The sequence below is a fragment of the Camelus dromedarius genome, chromosome 4, assembly GCF_036321535.1.
Source record: "Camelus dromedarius isolate mCamDro1 chromosome 4, mCamDro1.pat, whole genome shotgun sequence".
Classification (NCBI taxonomy): domain Eukaryota; kingdom Metazoa; phylum Chordata; class Mammalia; order Artiodactyla; family Camelidae; genus Camelus; species Camelus dromedarius.
Window position 1 is genome coordinate 48,542,857 of NC_087439.1, and position 20,349 is coordinate 48,563,205.

General features: G+C 38.3%; 1 protein-coding gene across 5 annotated transcripts in view; it reads right to left on the reverse strand.

The window, feature by feature from the left end:
* The window catches only part of CHN1 (chimerin 1), a 188,459-nt gene that overhangs the window by 29,492 nt on the left and 138,618 nt on the right, over window positions 1-20,349 (reverse strand). For 4 of the 5 annotated variants that reach the window (XM_064484920.1, XM_064484919.1, XM_031451689.2 and 1 more), the window contains one exon: window positions 12,407-12,484. In XM_064484920.1, coding sequence (XP_064340990.1) covers window positions 12,407-12,484 — 78 coding nt within the window. Of the gene's footprint in view, window positions 1-12,406; window positions 12,485-13,238; window positions 13,359-20,349 lie in introns of those variants that run through there. The other variant, XM_031451691.2, reaches the window with a different exon arrangement.

The following is a 20,349-nucleotide window of genomic DNA, read 5'->3' on the forward strand; positions in this document are numbered from 1 at the left end:
ATTCTGTTGTGGTAAGAGGATATGCTTTGTATGATTTCAGTCCTTTTACAGTTACTGACACTTGTTTTATGGCCCAGAATATTGTCTGTCTTGGTGAATCTCCCATGTTCACTTGAATAGTGTGTGCATTCTGCTGTTGCTGAGTAGAAGACTCCATAAATATGAATTAGGTCAAACTCGTCGATACTGTTGTTTGTCTTCTAAATCCTTACTAATTTTCTACTTGTTCTATTTGTCCTATCACTGAGAGGAGTGTGGAATCCCATCTACAATTGTGGATTGTCTATTTCACTTTGCAGTTCAGTTTTTGCTTTATGTGTTTTTGAATCTGTTATTAGGTGTATATAAATGTTAAATTATGTCCTCTTAATGAATTTTAACCTTTTTACTCCCAGTATTTCTTGTTTTGAAAACTACCATGTTTAATATAAATATAGCCACTCTAATTTTCTTTGACTTATTGTCTATATGGGGTATCTTTTCCTTTTTACCTCTCTGTGTCTTTATACTTAAAGTGGGTTTCCTGTGGATAGAATACAGCTGGATCTTACTTTTTAAATCCAACCTGACAATAACCTGTCTTTTAATAGTGTTTAGTCCACTTCCATTTAACTATTAACATAACTGGGTTTAAATCTGTCGTCTTGCTTTTGTTTTCTATATATAATACCCTTTGTTCTTTTTTTCTGTCTTCTTGCATACTTTTTGATAAACTGCGTATTTTTTTGTGAATCTGCTTTGTCTCCACCATTAACTTATAACTATTTTTAGAGTTTGCTCTAAGGTCTACAATCTGCATATTTAACTTATTTATCAGTCTACCTTCAGACAACATTACACCATTTCACGTATAGTGTGAGTATCTTACAACAGTACATTTCCACTTCCCTCACTCCATACTCGATGCTACTGTTGTTTTACTTGTACAAACTGCATGTCTGTATTTTTGCTTTAAACAGAAAATTAGTTTTTAAAAATACAAAAATGAAGAAAAAACATTTCTACGTGTTTACCAGCTCTGATATTCTTTATTGCTCTGTACAGATCTAAATTTCCATCTGGTATTACTTTCCTTCTGTCTGAAGATGCTCCTTTAACATTCTTATAGCATAGGTCTCCTGGTGATAAATTCAGTCAGCTTTTCTTTGTTTAAAAAACAAATATTTTTATTTTGTCTTCATTTTTGAAAGTTTTTGCTGGATAAAGAATTCTAAGTTACAGTTTTTTGTTGTTGTTGAATACTTTGAAAATGTCACTCTGTTGTCTTGCATAGTTGCTGATGAGATTTTTGCTATCATTCTTTATGCATCTGTATGCAAAATATATTCTTCTCCCCACCTCCTCAGCTGCTTTTTAAAAAAAACTTTGTAAGGTATGTGAGAGCACTAGTGACAAAGGAAAATTATCTATTTCATCTGTTGACCTATTTTTTCCCACACTGAAACAATCCTGACTTTAAAATGTTAGTAAAGAAAACAGTAGTATAAAATAATTTCTCTTCTTTTAAAAAAAATGTACATTGTATTCCTATATGTGAGTGTGCATATTTAAGGTTGTATAAAGCCATAAAATTATAAACACTTTATGAAACTGGAAAGTGAAAAGATAGCACAAGAGAAACCAAAACACATGTTTAATTTCTACATCCTAGAGATGTCCTTTATACATTTTATCATATGTGAGGGATGAACAACTTCACCTCTCAGGCTGAGGCAGAGCACCAAGTCAGGAAGAAAAACTCCTTCCCATAACCTGGTTTTCTCTTTGTGTCCCACTCTGGCTGCTCTTACAATTTTCTCTTTAACACTGGTTTTTAGCAGTTTGCTCATGATTTGCCGTGGTAGTGTTTTCATATTTTTTCTATTTGGAGTTTTTACAGCACTTCTTGGATCTGTGGGTTTTCATCAAATTTACAGAATTTTTAGTCATTATAGTTTCAAATAATTGTTCTATCCCTGGGCCTCCCACCACTGTGCCTTCTGACTCCGGTTACACTTGTTAGATCGCTTGATATTGTCCCCCTGGTCACTGATGCTGTGCTTTTTTTTTCCTTTTCTTCATTTTGTGTATTTTTTATAATTGTTACATCTTCTGGTTCACTAATCTTATCTTCTGTGGTACCTAATATGCTATTAATACCATCCTGTATATTTTTAGTGTCAGATATGTTTTTCAAATCTCCGGATTGTTTGAAACAGCTTCCATTTCCTTCCTCCCCGCAGCCTTTAGTCTACTGCTAATTTAGTCATGCTACTAAGATGCCGTCATCTTTTACACAATGCCTCATGTACTATGATATCTTTTCAGTCCTACTGGTGGGCAAAGCTGCTCTCAGCCCTGGGTGAATTCCAGGAATTATTCAACTGATTGCTTTCTGGTGGTTTTCCGATAGTTTTTTCTCATGAATATGTAGGTTAAGTACTCAAAGACTCAAAAAGAATCCAAGGCAGATCTCCAGAGCTCTTTCTGTGTACAGCTCTGTCCCCCAGGTATACTGCCCCACAAATTTTAGCTGCTTTGTCTTGCCAAACTCCAGTCTTTGTGTCCCCAACTTGGTTAGACCAGTGCGCTCTCTTTGGATTCCCCCTCCATGTGCTGTGGCCTAGAAACTGCCTCCAGGCAGTAAGTGAGTGCAATCTTAAGGCTCATCTTGTTTGTGTTCCTTCTTTAAGTATTACAGAACTGTAATACCTGTTGTACAATGTCTGTCTGTTGTTTTATATACTTTTTACGGCTTAGAAATTACCTAAGATAGGATGGTATATCTACTTCTTCCATCATGGCCAAAAGTGAAAGTCCAGATTATATTCTTATTTCTAAACTTGAACCTGCGATTTCTCTGGGCTTCAGTTTCAACATGTGTCAAATGACATTAACTCAATCAGTAATTCTCAATGTCCCTTATCTAGGCTGGATTCTTCAGTTATCATGCTCTATCGAGCTCTACAAGTTCTCTCAGCAAATACACTGACGTTGTTGTATTAAGTAGGCTGCACATGAGCATCTTATACCTGGTGATTGCATGTGTCATTTAATGTTATAGCGGGCATTTCTTAATGTCTTATCTTTGGATAACAGTCCTCAATGCATGTGATTTATATGGAGCTTGACCCTGTCCCCTGCCCCAGGGGAGAGTATGTGACCTAGATCTAAGCCAATCAGCACATTCCATTCTCCTGAACCAGAGCTGCCAGTTCAGAGATGGGCATATAAGATAATTGGGCGAATGCCTGCCAGGCCTAGACCCGTTGCTCAAACAGTGTCTTTCTGCAGCTGACTAGAATCTGAGAATACACAGAGCTGGAACCTCTGCCAGTCACCTTGTCGCTAGAGGGAGCCTAAAAATGAAGACAGAGCTGGGAGACAGGGTTCTGGTGGCATTTTAAGTCCCTGGGCCAAGAGATACCTTCAGCTAACATTGGACTTTTCCCACTATGTGAGCCAATATTTCTTTTTGCCTTAGCGAGCATGGGATGGGCTTTTTGACCCTCACAATGGAAAGTCTCTCATCTGTTCCATCAAATGGTAAGTATCAGTCATGGGTTCCAAATGGACTTTTGAAAAAACACACTGAAGCAATATCGTACAATTGGAGTAATGAGCTGTAATAGCAACCATCAAAGCAAAATCACATGCCTCCTAGAGATGGACCTTCTCTTTATGGGCAAGGGCACTGTGCAAGCGTGTAAGGCAGCGCCTCATGCCGCGATCAGGGTGTGGACCATGTTAGGGCTAGGACTCCAAACAAAGGGAGTTCTACAAAAGAGAAAGAGGGAACCTGACGTTTTAGGCCTGATTCGGGCAAATCCATTCACACAGCCAAAACGCTCTCTCTACTACAACAGACTGGAGGATATCACCTAGCATGTCAAGAATCTTTTGGTTCCCAAGACCTAAAAATGAATATATTCTTTTTTTTAATTTTTATGTCTAGATAACACTTTAATTTCTATTTTTGCTCCCCACAAAATACAAAAATTCAGAAACTAAGCAGTTGGTATGTTCTTCAGATGTGTAACACTGCTGGGCTAGCTCTCCTCTCCCTCCCAGCTTTCCTATTTTGCAGCCGGAAGAACCTTAAGATAATTTAAGATGAGAGATTAACAGACTTGAAAAAAAAAAAAGCTATTGTTATGGTACTTATCAGGAAAATAATGTGTAGTGGTTTCTCAGATACCAGCAATGCTATGGTAAAATATTTAAGAAAGAAAAGTCAGTATTTGCATGTGTTCTCTTTACTTAAAAAAAAAACAAACAACTTTCCTAGACCTACGTTCCACTTCCTTTGGTGTACATGCAAGTCTCTCTCTTCTCTCTGCTCTGTGGGGGCTTCGATGAAGGCAGGTGATATCTTTGTGTCATACACTGTTACATACAAATAATGAATGCTGACAAATAATGACAAGTTACTGCGATATAGGGAACTAGACAATATAGACAATAACTGAGGTAAGATGTTATGATGTATGTATTCTTCAGGCACATGCTTTGACTATTTTATTAAAGTCACAAGTAAGACTGTCTTCTGAGGAATGCTGACACAGTGGGTCACAAAGAAGATGAAGTATACAGGTATAATTTTCCAATTAAACAAGGTTTTGAAAAATAGAGAGATGAAATAGTACACATGTATCTCTCCTATTAACTTACAAAATAAGCAGAATAGAATTAATACTTAATCCTCAGTTAAATTTGGAAGAGGAGAATGGATGTATGATACAAGTGACTACAAAAAGTTGCCTTTAAAGTACTAACACTCCCAAATCCTTGAAGGTTAGGTATTATTTAGATACAAACTATGAAGTATGAAAAGAGAAGAGAATTCTGGAGGTTTTTTAACCTGTGGGTTTTTCCTAAGGATATATATCCTTGCTATTGTGGTGGGAGTCACATGCCAGGATGGTTCCCTACTTTGGGATAAATTTTGGAGAAACCGTATTTTCTAAAACATCAAGTCAGTAGGACAGACATACATGCTGGAAATAATACCACATTAGATGCAGTTGTCTCCAAGAGGGTCTTAAATTAGGATATGGGTTGAAAATAAGAATTAGGATAGGTTCTGCTGACAGAGAACGTGTCAGGCTCCTCCTCAAGGTGTTTAAAAGTGGTAATTGTAACATCTTAATTTTAAAGGCTGGCCTGGGGTTTTAATTTCATAAAAGAAATAGTACACCTAATACTTTCCACTAACAGCCTCCTAGTGAGAAAGACAAACTTGCAAATCTCTCTCCAAATTTTAAATCATTCTCTAATATTTTTTTTTAAATTTCATTAAAGAAATAGGACACCTAATAAATTCTACTAATAGTCTCCAAGTAAGAAAGACAAATTTCCAAACCTCCAAATTTTAAAGCAACAAAAGCAAAAATAGACAAGTGAGACAGTATCTAATGCTAAATCTTCTGGGCAGCAAAAGAAAAAATCAAGAGTGAAAAGGCAACCCATTGCTGGATCATAATGCATTTTTTTTATCATGCTGTCCTTTTTTGGAGGGGTGGGGGGGGGAATGTTTAATGGAGGCACTAGGGATTGAACCCAGGACCTTGTGCATTCTAAGTATATTCTCTATCACTGAGCTATACCCACCTCGCTTTCTTTAAAAATTTTTATTTTTTAATCTATTTTTTGAGTTACTGGGGATGGAACCCAGGACCTCATGTATGCTAAGTACATGCTCTACCACTGAGCTACACCCACCCCCCCACCCATCATAATGTAGTTTTAATTTTCATTTTTTGAGAACGCTCCATAATATTTTCTATAATGACTGTACCAATTTACATTCCCACCAACAGTGTATTAGGGTTCTCTTTCCTCCATTTCCTTGCCTACACTGGTTATCTTTTGTCTTTTTACCAAGAGCCATTCTAACAGGTGTGAGGTGATACTTCATTGTGGTTTTGATTTGCATTTCCCTGACGATTAGTGATGCTGAGCACCTTTTCATATACCTGTTGGCCATTTCTATATCATCTTTTGAGAAATGTCTATTCAGGTCCTTTGCTCATTTTTAAATTGAGACCTTTTTTTTTTTTTTTTTTTTTTGCTGTTGAGTTGTATGAGTTCCCTATATATTTTGGCTATTAGCCCCTTATCAGATATATGACTTGCAAATATTTTCTCTTATTTCATATGTTGCCTTTTCACTCTGTTGACTTGTTTTCTGTGCAGAAGTTTTTAGTGTGATGCAGTCCTACTCGTCAGTTTTTGCTTTTGTTGCCTATGCTGTTGGTGTTATATCCAAATCACTGCCCACACCAACGTCAAGAACCATTTTCTCTATGTTTTCATCTATTCGTTTCTTGGTTTCAGGTAGGGGCAATTTCATTCTTTTGCATGTGGACATCCATTTTTCCCAACATCATTTATTGAAGAGACTATTCACTCCCCATTAAGTGTTCTTGGAACCCTTGAGGAAGTTCACTTGATTGCAGATGTGTGGATTTGTTTCTGGGGTTTCTATTTCATTCCATTGGTCTATAGGTCTGTTTTATGCCAGTACCACACTGTTTTGATTACTATAGCTTTGTAATATATTTTGAAATCATTACGTGTAGTGCCTTCAGCTTTGTTGTTCTTGCTTAAGATAGCTTTGGCTGTTTGGGTCTTTTGTAGTTGCATATGAATTTTAGAATGGCTTTTTCTATTTCTGTAAAGAATGTCATTGGGATTTTGATAGGAATTTTACTGAATATGTAGATCACTTTGGGTAGTGTGGACATTTTAGCTATATTAATTCTTCCAATCCATGAAATGGGTTTCTCTTTTTGAGTTAAGTAGAACATTTAAAAGTCTCTAGCTCCATAAAATGGCTATGAAGAAGTATAAGCAACCATGTGCAAACCAACAAGAACTATGTGAGGTGTTTCTTTTTGGATTATTTAATGTTAGGCAGTAACCTTTCCAATGACCTTAATTATCTAGATTTACACTCAAGGTGTCATAACCAGTTCCCCAGCCAGCACAAACCACAAGAAGGATAGACAGGACTGAGGTCCAGAGGGTCACAATGCTGGGGGGCATGGTAGAGGCCTGGACGGAAGAGCATAATGTCTTTGTGGGCCTTCTCAACACCAGCAGGGGCAGAAGTAAAAAGCAGAGTAGTGAATGTTCATTTTTTCTGGCTTCCACAACATTTGGTAAGTACTATACAAGACAGCAACAGAAACACAGCACCTACAGGGACTGTACAGATGATCTTGTCCCGTCTCCTATTTTCCCTCCATCACCCCCCTAGGCAGACAGAACTCCCGCTACGCACTGATCTTTATTTTTATCTTCCTTTGCAAGTGACCCACATTAAGAATCAGGAATTGTGTGGGTATACATATACATATATAGTACAGAAATTCATAATTCAATTTAATCTCCTATTTGGAGAAAAACATTATTTATTCCTCTAAAATGTTTATGTTGGACACTCCATGTTCACATCCATGGAAGAAACAATAATGAGTGACATTACTGCTGAAGTTTAGTGAGGAGATATTCCAGGTTACTGTTCCCATTGTGTCACGTTGCACTTCTTTCTTACTACTGTTAGTTCACAATGATATTCAAATTTCCAAGCACTTAAAATGTGAACACAGATTCTCTAGTCAAATGTAAGATAGTGTGATGATATTTTGGGTTTTATTTCATTTTTAAAACCAACATGAATTTGATTTTAAAACATTGTAACAATACAGGTCTTAAGGTCATTAGAAAAATCTATTTTTGGGTCAAAATTTCCTGCTGCCCGCAAAGGTAGTTTCAAAATAACAACTACTACCACCAGCACAACAAAGGTCCCCCATGTCACACTGGGTGCTCATTTACTTAGTCATTCAACAGATGCTTCCTGAGCATCTACAAGTCATTTTACTAGCTCTGGGGATGGGGAAGGAGGAATGCGGGAAGAAAAGAAGGGGGAGGTGGTGGTGTGATGGTGGTGATAATGCAAAGGACGTGGTAGGCACAGTCCCTAAATATAACAGTTCACTGATTATTAACATAACGACTTAAAAAATTCTCTCAAATATAGTTTAATTCCTTTAAAAATTGACACATTAAAATGTATTCCTGTATAAGCCTTAATAAAGTTTTAATAATGGAAAAGAGAATAATTATATTAACAAATCAAATGCTTCCCAACATAATTTAATCAGAGGATTTTACAGTTGTTGAAGAACTTACAGATCATGCAGTTTAACTCCACCTTTTATACTGAATCTACTTTTATTTGTTGTTTCCTCTTGTATTTATCCTCAAATGTGAATCAAAGGCAGACTATAGGGCTTGGATTTGTCTGTGTCCTTCGAAGGAAAGGAAAGACCACTTTCAGAAGGAGTGCTGGCCATTTCTACCTTTCAGTTTATCAAACAGCAGAACGTCTAGTCCGATAGCCAGGACTGACGGGTTAACTATTATTGTGATACCAGTAGGTCTTGAATCAGTAATCTTATTAAATATCATAAGGTTCATCTTATGTGTTAATTAAATTACAGTACCAATTAACATTTCAGGATTTATTGCTTGCACATTATCTTGGCAACATTAACTCTATTAATATAATGTCACATCTTTCAATTATATATAGAAATTCTGCAAGTATCTGAAGCTCTAAATTCTCCCAGTCACCACTTTAAGACTACCTTAAAAAAGAACTCATATTTTAAAGTATCTATAATTCTTAATGTTTTCTTTTAATTATTTAATTTGCCTAAGTAGCCAGGTTTCTATTATTATTATTATTACTATATGTAATCTTGCTTTTATTTTATAGAGCTAATTGAATTAAACATACCAAATGCAACACTGACTAATCTGAAGGGAGTGAAAGAAATACAGAGGATTTCACTGTATTCTGTGGTGCGTGAAAGTGCACTGCTCTTATGTAACATCTAGCTCTGCCTGGGAGCTAAGGAAGCAGCAATAGCTTTCTCTAGCACCACAGTCATGTCAGGGTTCTCAACTGCATCATGACCCCTGCAACTGGGCAAGAAACAGTCTCGGTAAGGATTCAGAAAATACATCCGCTTAGGGGTAAACTGTAATAACAAAAATAGTGGCTACCAGGTACCTCCTACACATACCAGGAACTCGATTTTTCTACTGTAGAACCAGAGGTATAAAGAGATGCGGTAATCTGCCCAAGGTCATACAAACCACAGCAAGAGCCTGAGGGCAAGGACTGGGTCTGGGTTCTCACACCCTGTGGAGAGCCTGGCTGCAGGACAGTCACTGCTGCTGGGGTGCCTGGGTCTGACTTTTAATGGTAGGGGTTGTTTTGTTTAGCTCTTGTTTTTAGTCGGCTCAAGAAATCAGCGCTTGTGTGCTCTCTCCTGCTCTGCTGTTAGGATGGGGGCAGTTCTTAAAATGAGAGGTTGATCCAGGAGACAGTTTAAATTGTTTTCACTTTAAGTTATGCTGATCAACTTATAGGGTAACTGTTTTTAAAGGATGTAGCATGTTTACTTGTAAAATGATGACCTCCCTAAGAGAGACAACTATCTCTTGTGATAAGATTCTTTATCAAAATCCTCATAAGTAACAAATGGGGAGGGGGCAGGGGAGACCATGTTACATAACAGCAAAATGGGAAGCCTTCCTGTTTCTTTCTTTCTATTAAAAACAAACAAAAAACAACTAAAAAAAAAACCAACCTGCCTGGATTCTGGAGTTAGGCCCGGTTGATTTTTTTTTGGATTTCACCTTGGTGAATGCTTTCACCAAAGGTACAAGACACTCATGGCTTCACCCTCTGAAATGAGACTTGGCAGCTGTTCAACACCACAGAGCATCGTTACATAACAAGGCATTTTGAGAAGCAAAAAAGAAAACCACATTGAAATGAGGCTTTGGTGAGTGGGCTGGTGGTTGGGCAGAGCGCACTTTTACCAACATAGAAAACAGTCAATGGCAAAGCCACGTGAATGACTGTCGTTATGTAAATGCTTGGGATTTTTCCTACGGTAAAGCTCTGAACTGGACAGACTTACCTATCACAGGCAGCGACCGCCCAAGTGAGCGTTTGTGTGGGGGAGCCCTACTCCTGCCATGGAGTCTGAATTCTTTTGGGGATGTGCTCTAAAGTCAAGTATGACTGCCCCCCACCTTTTCTTTTTTATGCCACCGCACGGAAACCTTTTTTAAATATCAAGAGTAATGTCAATGGAGAGTCAAATTCTGAGACTTCTGACCTTATTAGCAACTCTAAAATATATGTAATACAACTCACTGTCTAACATAAGCTCTTCCAGCGCGTGAAAACTCAACTTTTTTTAAAACAGTCTGCCCAGGCTGATTTTAATTTTTTAGCTCCAGAGAACGAAGCCGACTTCTACTTTTTAATGTGCCTTTTTCAAAAAAGACAAGTATCTTTAAAATAGTATGGGTACCAAGCTGTGAGTCACAACTGGTCCCATAAGTCAGCACTTTCTGGCCATACAAAATTTGCTCATTAAAGCCATATGTTAAATTAAAATTGAGAAATTACTGGAAGACACACCAAAAAAAAAAAAATCAGACTGCTTGTTTATGCAAAGGTTGACCAGATTTACCCCTTGCTTTTTAACCAATATTGACAGAAAGCATGTACAATGAACCTGACTTTTAGCACTAAAATGGCATCCTTAACAGGTCAGCCTATCCCTGCCTAACAGACCAGAAGGTACGTCTTTGGAGATGTATTTTACAATCTCAGCCATTTGTAAAGACTGTGCATAGTTTTCTGCTTGAGAACCTAAATAGCTATTTCTGTGACCAAACATGCACATAACTTTATATTTACAAAAGGATGTATTTCGGGTCATTTTCCTGATAAAAGTCCTGTGAGAACAGGCTGTGTATCAAGCAGGAAGACACCGAGGCCTAGTAACCTGCATGGACTATTTAGGTTCACAAATGGAGGATGTGGTTGAGACTGGACATACACTGAATGGTCTCAATTTCTTTTTTTTTTTTTTTTTTTTGCCCTTTTTTTCGGGGGTGGGGGTAATTAGGTTTATTTATTTTTAATGGAGGTACTAGTGACTGATCCCAGGACCTCGTGCACACTAAGCATGCACTCTACCACTGAGCTATATCCTCCCCCACAATTTCATTTTAAATCAAAGATACTGGTTGAAAGGTCAGGTCCCTAATCATATGTTTAAAGAAGGAGAAGAAAATGCTATTTGGCTTACCTTGAAATATTAGCAATCTTTACACAGTTCATCCATTTTGGAATGCATCCTTTATCCCCAAATAATTTGAAGTTCATAAAAACCTATTTTTCACTACAGAAAAAGCAGAACATATTGGGGGCTGGGTATTTAGCATTCGAGTAAAAAAAAAAAAATGCTAGTGTTAAAAATCAGAATGAATTGCGAATTTGGAATGAAATTTCTTACTCCAGAGCCCGGTGCATTCTATCTGCTGAATAAATGGTGAATAAATTAATAAATCAATGGAAGATCAGGGTTTTCGGCTTTATCATCTTTTGAAAATAGACACCCTCTAACATCAAAACTAAAGCCATTCTGTCTAGACTAACAACATTCACGTCTCCAGAACTTCATCATAAAGTTGTGTAACTACTGGGAAGTTCCTACAGAAATGCTAGTGCATCTGCCCATTAAGTGTAACCATTCACTGTCCTTATGCACAGCCTCACACTGGATGTTCTCTGAATGAGGCTGCAAAGGACTGAACTTCAAGGCCTTATATCATGCTATAAATACAGGTGAGGGCTACACACAGCTTGAATCAACACACACACATATCATCTTGATGGAAAATGATTCAAGTACAGTTGGTAAAACACAGTCACAATAATTAAAACCTACACACACACACACACACACACACACACACACGGTGAAAGAAAATACTCAAAAAGTGAAGAGAAGCTGCTAGTGTCAGCAGCCTAACAGTCCCAGGGTAGCCATCCTCCTTTCATCATGGTCAATTCATTAGCAGAGGAGAAAAGACAGAAACTATGGGAAATGCACACCATCTGCTCAATCCAGATGCAACAGCACATGCCTTATAGCCAAAGCTTTTTACCAGAAACGAAAGGAGGTAAGATCTAATCCTCTCACGAAATATTCAACAAAGGTAGTTAGACATATTTGCATCAAAAGTAAGAATGCCAAAATCATTATTAAATGAGACCTTTTAAAATCAGTCAAGACTTTTACACTGAGTATACACTGTTCAAACAGAATGCTAAATCAGCACTAGAGAAAATGGGGTTGGATTCTATCACCTTTATTCAGCTATTCCTTAAAAAAAAAATGCTTACAACATCTTCATTCCTTAAACAGCAAGAACATTTTAGTCCGGTCATCCTAGTTTTAAAAAGACATACTTTAATACTGTATATTTCAAGAACTGTGCATTCCCTTTCTTGTAAGAAAAGGTTAAAAACAAATATTCTTACCTTGAAATTGTGAACCTTTTCATATTTTGGAATTTGCTCGTTTTCTTTCAGAGTTGCTCTTCTAACAAGTGATGTCAACTGCGAATAAGCAAAGAGTTTCAGAGGTTGCCAGATTGTCACAGACGACTTTTGAGAACCCAGTTTCATTCCCAAGGCTGCTATCAATAAATCTTGCTGACGGCCCTCTTGTTTTGATTTGTGAACTGTAGCTTTATTAGTTTTCCTACCCGACCAAGACTCTTTGGATGGCATTTTGGAATTCACAGGAAATAAAGAAAATCTATATTGATCTATGTCTGTCGATGAACTCTATTCAGCTAACAAATGAGCATTCTGCCAGCCAGCACAGAACCCTACCCTACAGAGAGCTGCAGAGAAACATCACGGAGAGGTGGAGGAGGATGATGAAGCACTTCTTAAAAAGAGGTCGACTAGCCAGAAAAATTCTTCTTTCTTCCTTTTTTTTTTAAAGGGCTCTATATTTAAGCTTCTGAAAACTTAAGAGTCTGAACAAAAATAAAGAGTCGATGCTAACATACAAAACATTCAGCATTTCTCTCTCCCTTTTTAAGAGCCATGCAATTTTGACAAATGATACACCTCTAAAAGCCTTCTTCTCTATTCAGTATATTAATGTCCATTCTGAATGCAAGATGCCTACATACTGCCTGCAGTCAGTTTCCAGCAACAGACACCCTGTGAAGCCCCTGGCAGAGGGTGGGGGTGGGGAGGGATCTGACAAGGAAGGCTGGATTAGACTGGTCACCGTAAGGAAGGAGCTAACCAATGAAAATCAAGCAACAGTATTTAAGTACTGTATTCCTCAACTCACTCTGTCTCTGTTTCTCCCTCCTCTCCTGTAAAATTTTCTTGCTGGCTCAAGGCAAAAAAAAAAAAAATCAGTGGGAAGACAATGAGCGCTGAATGAGTCATGCATCATAACCAAATGGAGTTTTTTTTAACCTGTTAAAAGCAAAGAAAAATTAACATACAGCACTAGGTTTTAAAAAGAACGCACCACTGCCAGGTAAATTATGAAAGGCTGATCTATAATCTTCCTTTGTGCGCGTGAGCTGAGGTCAGTTAACTAAAACCCAATGTTATTAAAGACGAGCAAAAGCTGATGAGTATTCTGATGAAGAAAAGGAGTTTAACTAGATACCACACTATTTCCCTGTACAACAAGGAGCACGCAACAAGGAGACTGCTAACACCCTGGAGCAGTCAGTTCCGTCTGCCTACCACGAGCAGTTCTGTTGTGGATCTATGCTGGAATAGGTCAACCATTATTTGAATTCTTAAACTCAACACACTTTATTCAAAAAGCTCCAGGCTAGGTCATGGTGCATGCCGGCTGGGAATGAGTCCTCAAGTACACAGGTCCCAGATGTAGTGTAACTGTGCGTCGGGACCCTTGGCTGTTTGCGGGTGTAGCTGGATGCTGGGTAAAAGGCTCAAGTCTAGCTCCATTTAAAAGCAGCACCTCTACAGTACTTTTTTTTTTTAAACTAAGGTGTTATAGGCTTAAGTTTTCTCATATTGGTTCCCTAAATTCCTCCCATCTGTTTCCTCACGTTATGTAATTAAGTTTAACCCATTATGATTCTAAGGTTACACTGTATTTAAAGAATCTAAAACTCTATATTTAAACAAATTCAGTCCATTTACTTAGGTAACTGCAAAGAATGTATTTCAGATTTCATAACCTACAGGGGGTTTGAGCCCAATGCAGATTCTAGTTTAATCAGGGCATGAAGTAGTCCTTAAACCATGGTAGATATCGATAATATGGAATGATTGATTTTTTAAACATCTTCAAATTTTTTTAATTGTGTCTAGTCCTATCTTTTAAAATGGTTATTCTTTTGAAAACATTTCTAAGTAAAAGGCAAAAGTTAATATTTACATCTACAGATGTTTTATTTACACAAATTTATATCCTTTTATGATTAATACAAGACAAATTTTTTTGTTGTTCCAAGAAGAAATGCAATGGAAAGAATTTTCCTTGCCTAACCTAAATTGCTGTTCAATCTAGACCTAGTTTGTCATGTGATGACTGAAAATATAAAACCAGCCAACTCTCCAGTCATGTACAACCTAAAGTTCATCTGATTCTCAGAGGGCCTAGAAAAAAACAGACTTCAAAGGCAAATTTAACAGTATTTTTTTTCTACACAATATTTAACACTGAATATTTAGGTTACTAAGTTAAAGAAAACCATCACCCATGTGACCCAAGTAACTTTTTTTTTTTTCCTGAGCATTTCCGATCAAGGCCCTTTATTACAGATCATCCCCAGTCCTTCAGCTGTAGTAACTAAAATTCAGCCAAAGTATAAAAATATTCACGGTAGAGTTATCCAGAAACTCATTGCTGGGTAAAAGTAAACATTTTGTCACTGAAAGGCAAGGTCTACTGCAGACTCTGTGGAGTCCTACTGTCCTTCCTGAATAATTTTTCTACCTATGCAAGAAATATGGGGTTAACTACAACTTGGGCAACTACTTAGGGCAGTAAGGAGACAGAAAACAACAGTTCAGGATGAAAAAGTTCTTAGCTCCCCTCAAGTGGCTGCGGTTTGGTCACTCTTACACCTTTAATAACTGCATTTCTGCATGAATTCTGAGGAGCTCTCAAGTCAGAACTGCTAACTCTCAAATTCAGAACCAATGGCAAAGTTCTAATGTTCCAGACAAATGTATACCCCTCTTCCTTATACTTTTCTGGCCACATCTATCTACTTAGACAGTTACAGAATCTATTCCTTATGACTGTCACTGACTGACTAGGTACTTATGGTCTGAAGTGCCCAGCTAAGCACTTTATGTATAGAACCCCACTGAATCCACAGAAAAACACCTATGAGGTCTGTATTAACCTCATTTTATAGCTGGAAGAACTGAGGCCTATAGAAGTCAACATTCCAAAAAACGTATAGCCGGCAGGTTAGGTGGTAAGTAGTGGCTGGGCTCTTAAACACTATGCCATATCCACTCTAGTGAGAAAATGAGAGGAAACCGTGAAGGCTGAGGGTAGTTGCTTTTTGTCTCTGATTCTATTCATGGTTTCTCTGGTTATTTTCTCCTTTCAATTTCAAGGAGTAATAATACATGGTTAGACATAGTAAGCAATGAGTAACAATGGATGGTAAGAAAAATTAAACGTAACTCAGATATTTAGATCTCAAGTTCAGCACGCAGTACCTGCAGACCTCAGGCTCCATTCAAACGCCACCTTCTTCATGATGCCTTTGATGATTGGCACCAATTAGAGGTGATCTCACCCACCTATGAACCTCAGAGTTCTTCACTTGTTCATTAATTGTGAGATGTATCATGTTGTACCTCACATTACAGTTACCTGTCTCACTGTCGATACAGAACTGGGTCTTCTACATCTTAGTATAGATCCTGAATCTAGAACAGAACCTTGCACAAATACAGGTTCAATAAATATTTGGTTAAAAAAATAAAATCAAACGAAGGCAACGATTTTCACTGGGGGGACAGTGTGTTATAATAAAAATGAGATTTGAAATCAGAGACACTGACGTTTGAACCCTGACCCTGGGAGATTTGCTTGTTGCCTTGGTTATAACCTCATTTACATACTATGGATAATAGTAAGTACCTTATAGGTTACCAGGCAGTTTAGAAGGATGATACGTAAAAGAGGAAAGAACTACAGACAGCACTCAATAAATGACAGTATTACAGGGGTGCTGTGCCAAATACCAGCTGCAGGGAATGCTGTGTAGGATACAATACAGGTTCCCATCCAAGGAGTTAGCTGATTCATCTGCTTTTGGTTTATACCATATGGACATGCCTGGAAACTCTGGCCCTCCCCTTTATACTATGGTCTCTACCAAATTCCCCAAATTCTAGCTCTCATTCTGTATTTTAAAAGGCATATAATGACATGCATGTTAGCTGAGGGAGCAGGGTAGGCATGGGGTGGAAAGGTAAGAAGATTATCAGTATTTGTTAAGAAGCGAGAAACAAGGTGTGATGCTTCATATCGCTGTCCTGTTTCTTGGTTGTATGTCCAGGGAGATGTTGTATAATTGACATTTTATATGGATGAAGAAATGCTCACAGAGTGACTTGCTCAAGGTCCCAGTTAGGAAGTGGAAATTCTGTGATCTGAATCCCTGTCTTTTGTACCCAAAGCCTGGCAGTGCTTCCTGCTACTTTATAATGAGAGTAGGAGACAGACCCAAGGCGTTAGGGATACTGGGTCTATAAAACAGAAGAAAATGGCTTCACTGGGTGGGGGTCTGAACTGGCAGGGCACGAGTCCCACAAGGTCATCCTTACTGGAAACACCAGCAGTACTTAGCTTTTTATTCTCATTGGGAATCTGGCTTGTCTTAAGACCTGACTCTGGCCATCTTTGATACCGATACCATTTCGGCAATGTCCACATGCATGAAGGTGACTGGCCTGGAAAAAGAGTTGGGGGATGAGCAGATTCCACAACCCTCTGTTTTCTGCCTGTGTCCACTCCACCTGCAGTACAGAGAAGTGGACGTGAAAACAGCAGTGGAGGGGGAGGGCATCGTGTCAGGAGTAAGGAACAGAAGGGGGAAGTAAGTGACCTGGGAAAGGAACGCATTTACTGTTCAAATAATTTCCACCACTGACCCTGCTACCCTGTTGTTTGTCTAGTAATAAAACTGTGTGCTGAGCTAGCGTCTCATCTTCACCAAGCGTAACACAACAGGATCACGGGCTCTGGAGCCAGACAGAAGTGCTGACTTCACCCCATCATCTACTGGCTGTGGCATGTCCTTGATCAAGCTACTAATTTATTTCAGTCTTTGTTTCCTTATGTGTAAAATGGATTACAAATACTTACACTATAGAAGTGTTAAGAATTAAATGAGATAATATGTGAGAAGCATTTTTCCATTATTCCTGGCAAAGAAAGTAACAAATAGAAGTTTCCCCTTCTTTCCTTGTATTCAAGAACTCATATTTCCAAGATTGGGGTTCGTATAATGTGTCACAGTGATACACATTAAGGGCCTAAGGCCACTGTCCAAAGCAATGTGAGCTTCAGGTCGAATCTGGTGGTTTAAGGACACATCATAAGCATCACCGTTCCATAATTTTCACCTTACCCTGTCCTGGCAATCTGAAACCCTGGGCTCAGACTCTGAGTACGTCCCTGCCCTCTCCTCCTTCCTGCCACAAACCCTGCTTACAGGGAAGGGTCTTATCAGTTCACTGACACTAAGGTGCAATTGACCGATTTCACTTCCTTTTCCGTGAATATGTGGTGTTTAGTATGGGACCAAGACTAAAGCCAAAAGAATGAATCTCCAAATACTGAATGTCAGGACTCATTAATAGTAAGAGTGTTCTCGAGGAAACTGGCAGGACCTCACGCAAACAGCCTCCACCACTGAAGGTCATGATGGTGCCACAGACTCATGAGCACAACACTCTAGTTAACTAAGCTAAATCAACATTCTACCCAAAAAGCACCACAAAGGAATGTTATAGCTGGCATGGCCCAGAGGCTTGGGGAGATGAAAAGTAACTGGACTGACTATTGGGTGATTTGAGTCACTGGTTCAGGTTTAGCAACATCCTGCAGTCTCTATAAAATGTTGGAATAAACAACACAGCTTTTCCACTGTCAAGATTTATAGATCCAAGCAAGTTCAGCTCACTCTAGACACACAGATTATTCATACCTTTGTCCCCTAAATTATCATTTGTAACCTAGTTTCTCTCCATTAGAGCCAAGAATAGAATATATTCAAGGTACTTAACAATATGTCAGCTTCCACTTATTTACTGACAACTACACGGCACTATCCTAGTAAATGCTTTACCATGTATGAAATAGTTTAGTTGTTAAAACAATAAGGTTCTTTTTTTCTAGATAGGCTTTTAAAAAGTCATCGTTTATTCCTTTAAAAATGCTCAAGACTTTAAAACATCTGCAGCCTAAAGATATCCAGGTTTCAGGTGCTGACTGTTGGTCTCTCCATTGCCAAAGCCTAAACTTCAAATTTCTCTACCTCTGTTTTATAGATAAAGAAACAGAAGCTCAGAGACTCAGCACCTTGGCCAAGGTCACCTAACTAGTATGTGGTGAGAACAGGAGTTGAACCCGGGTCTACGTGACTTCAAATTCTGTGTCTTTCTTCTAGACTCTCCTGCTCCTCATATTACCTAAACTTAACATGCAACCCTGAAAGGCTACCATTTGTAAACATTTCTGGATCATTTATATTCTCATAGCCCTCAGATCACTAGTCAAGTCAGTACTGCTTATATTTGAATTTATAGCATCTACCACATTCATCACTTCCTCAAAATTTTCAAATGCATTTTAAGTCAAACACTAGAGACTCCTAGACAGAACTCTATAAATTCCTTAAGTTATGTTGGGATAAATAACTTTTTATGTTGCACAGGGAACTCTCATATCCGGCCAGGGCTCTAAAGTTTTATATTCCTGACATCAGTCACATCATAATTCCTAACTCAGTCTTCATTACGTAGCTCCTCTAGCATGAACAGAACATCCCCCTGAAAAGGTAACAATAAGGTGCACCAGTGCATTCTTTTCAGTGTATAATAAATTTAAATTACAGTATCCTAACACTCATACTACCAAACTCTGTGCACTCTAACATGCTCTCTGACAGACTTGCATGCAATAACTGTAAGACATTTGAAAACACAGGGCAAACAAAAAACCCCACAGCTCTGCCTTCCTTATTCTTTCGAGAAACAACAGAAACGATCAACTTCTCCAGAGACAGTTTGAGGGAGCATTTTGCACCCCGGGCCCAGAGAGGAGGGGTGGAGTGGCACACAGCCTGGTTTCCAAGCCTGGTTCTGACGGGTACCAGCCAAGTCACTGAATTTTTTTCTAAGTCCCAGCTGGACTAAGCGAACACCATGGTCTTCTCTGTATTTTTAAAAGAAATTCAAAAGGAAAAAAGGAAGGGCATACACATTCAGCACACAGGGATGTAAAGACGTTAGCGTGCCCAAGTGGGAAAGGCCAGCTATGAGCCCCCTCAAGGTGGCTCTGGCTAATTTACTGCAGGCTTTTGTGTGGTACTGTTTCGTAGGCTCAGAAACTTAATCTGTCAGCAAGGAGATCACATCTATTTCTCCAGGGGAGACTGACATTATAATACCAAGCTCATGAAGGTGATAGGTAAAAGCAGAACGATGGCTATCTGGCAAATACTAAGATTTGAGATATAATTATAAGGTGAGCGTCCAACATGTTCTCTTTTGGGTAACATACCTACACTGGAAACAAAAAATAATTAGGAACTGATGAGAATGGAATCAGATGAGTGGAGTGAGCGAGAGAAGCTGAATATATAATGCAGAGTTAGGACATTTGATGAATCCTCCACAATCAGGGTGGCCTTGCCATAAGACTAGAACACTCAATGCCCATTCAGGGAGGGGCACCTTCATTTTAAGTCAGGTTGAGATGGACAGAAACAGCTCTACCTCTATGAGTCTCCTTTTCCCAGGAGGGAATAAATTCTTTATGATGATTTTGCATATCTCTGCTCAAATATCTTAGGTGGTGATCTTAAAGTTAATCCACAGGACACAGTCTTATTTTTTAATTTACAAATTCTTAGCAGATACTAGACTGTAGCCCTGATGTATGGATAACAATTTATATAATAAATGCTTTGGGAAGATTAAATAAATGGAAAATGTTTTCCTGTCCTGAATCATGTAACAAGTTAGTACATACATGTAATTATATATAAAATTACATAATCAGAGTGAAATATTCTAGCGTAATTGGTTGTATGGTGATGATCATAACAACATTCTTTCTTGGTTCTTCCTAATGAAAAGCTGAAACTGGCCTCCATAGGAATGTCTCAATTTTCGCCCCTAAATGAACCTAAGGGGCTACTTAGGGGAATGTGCCATTA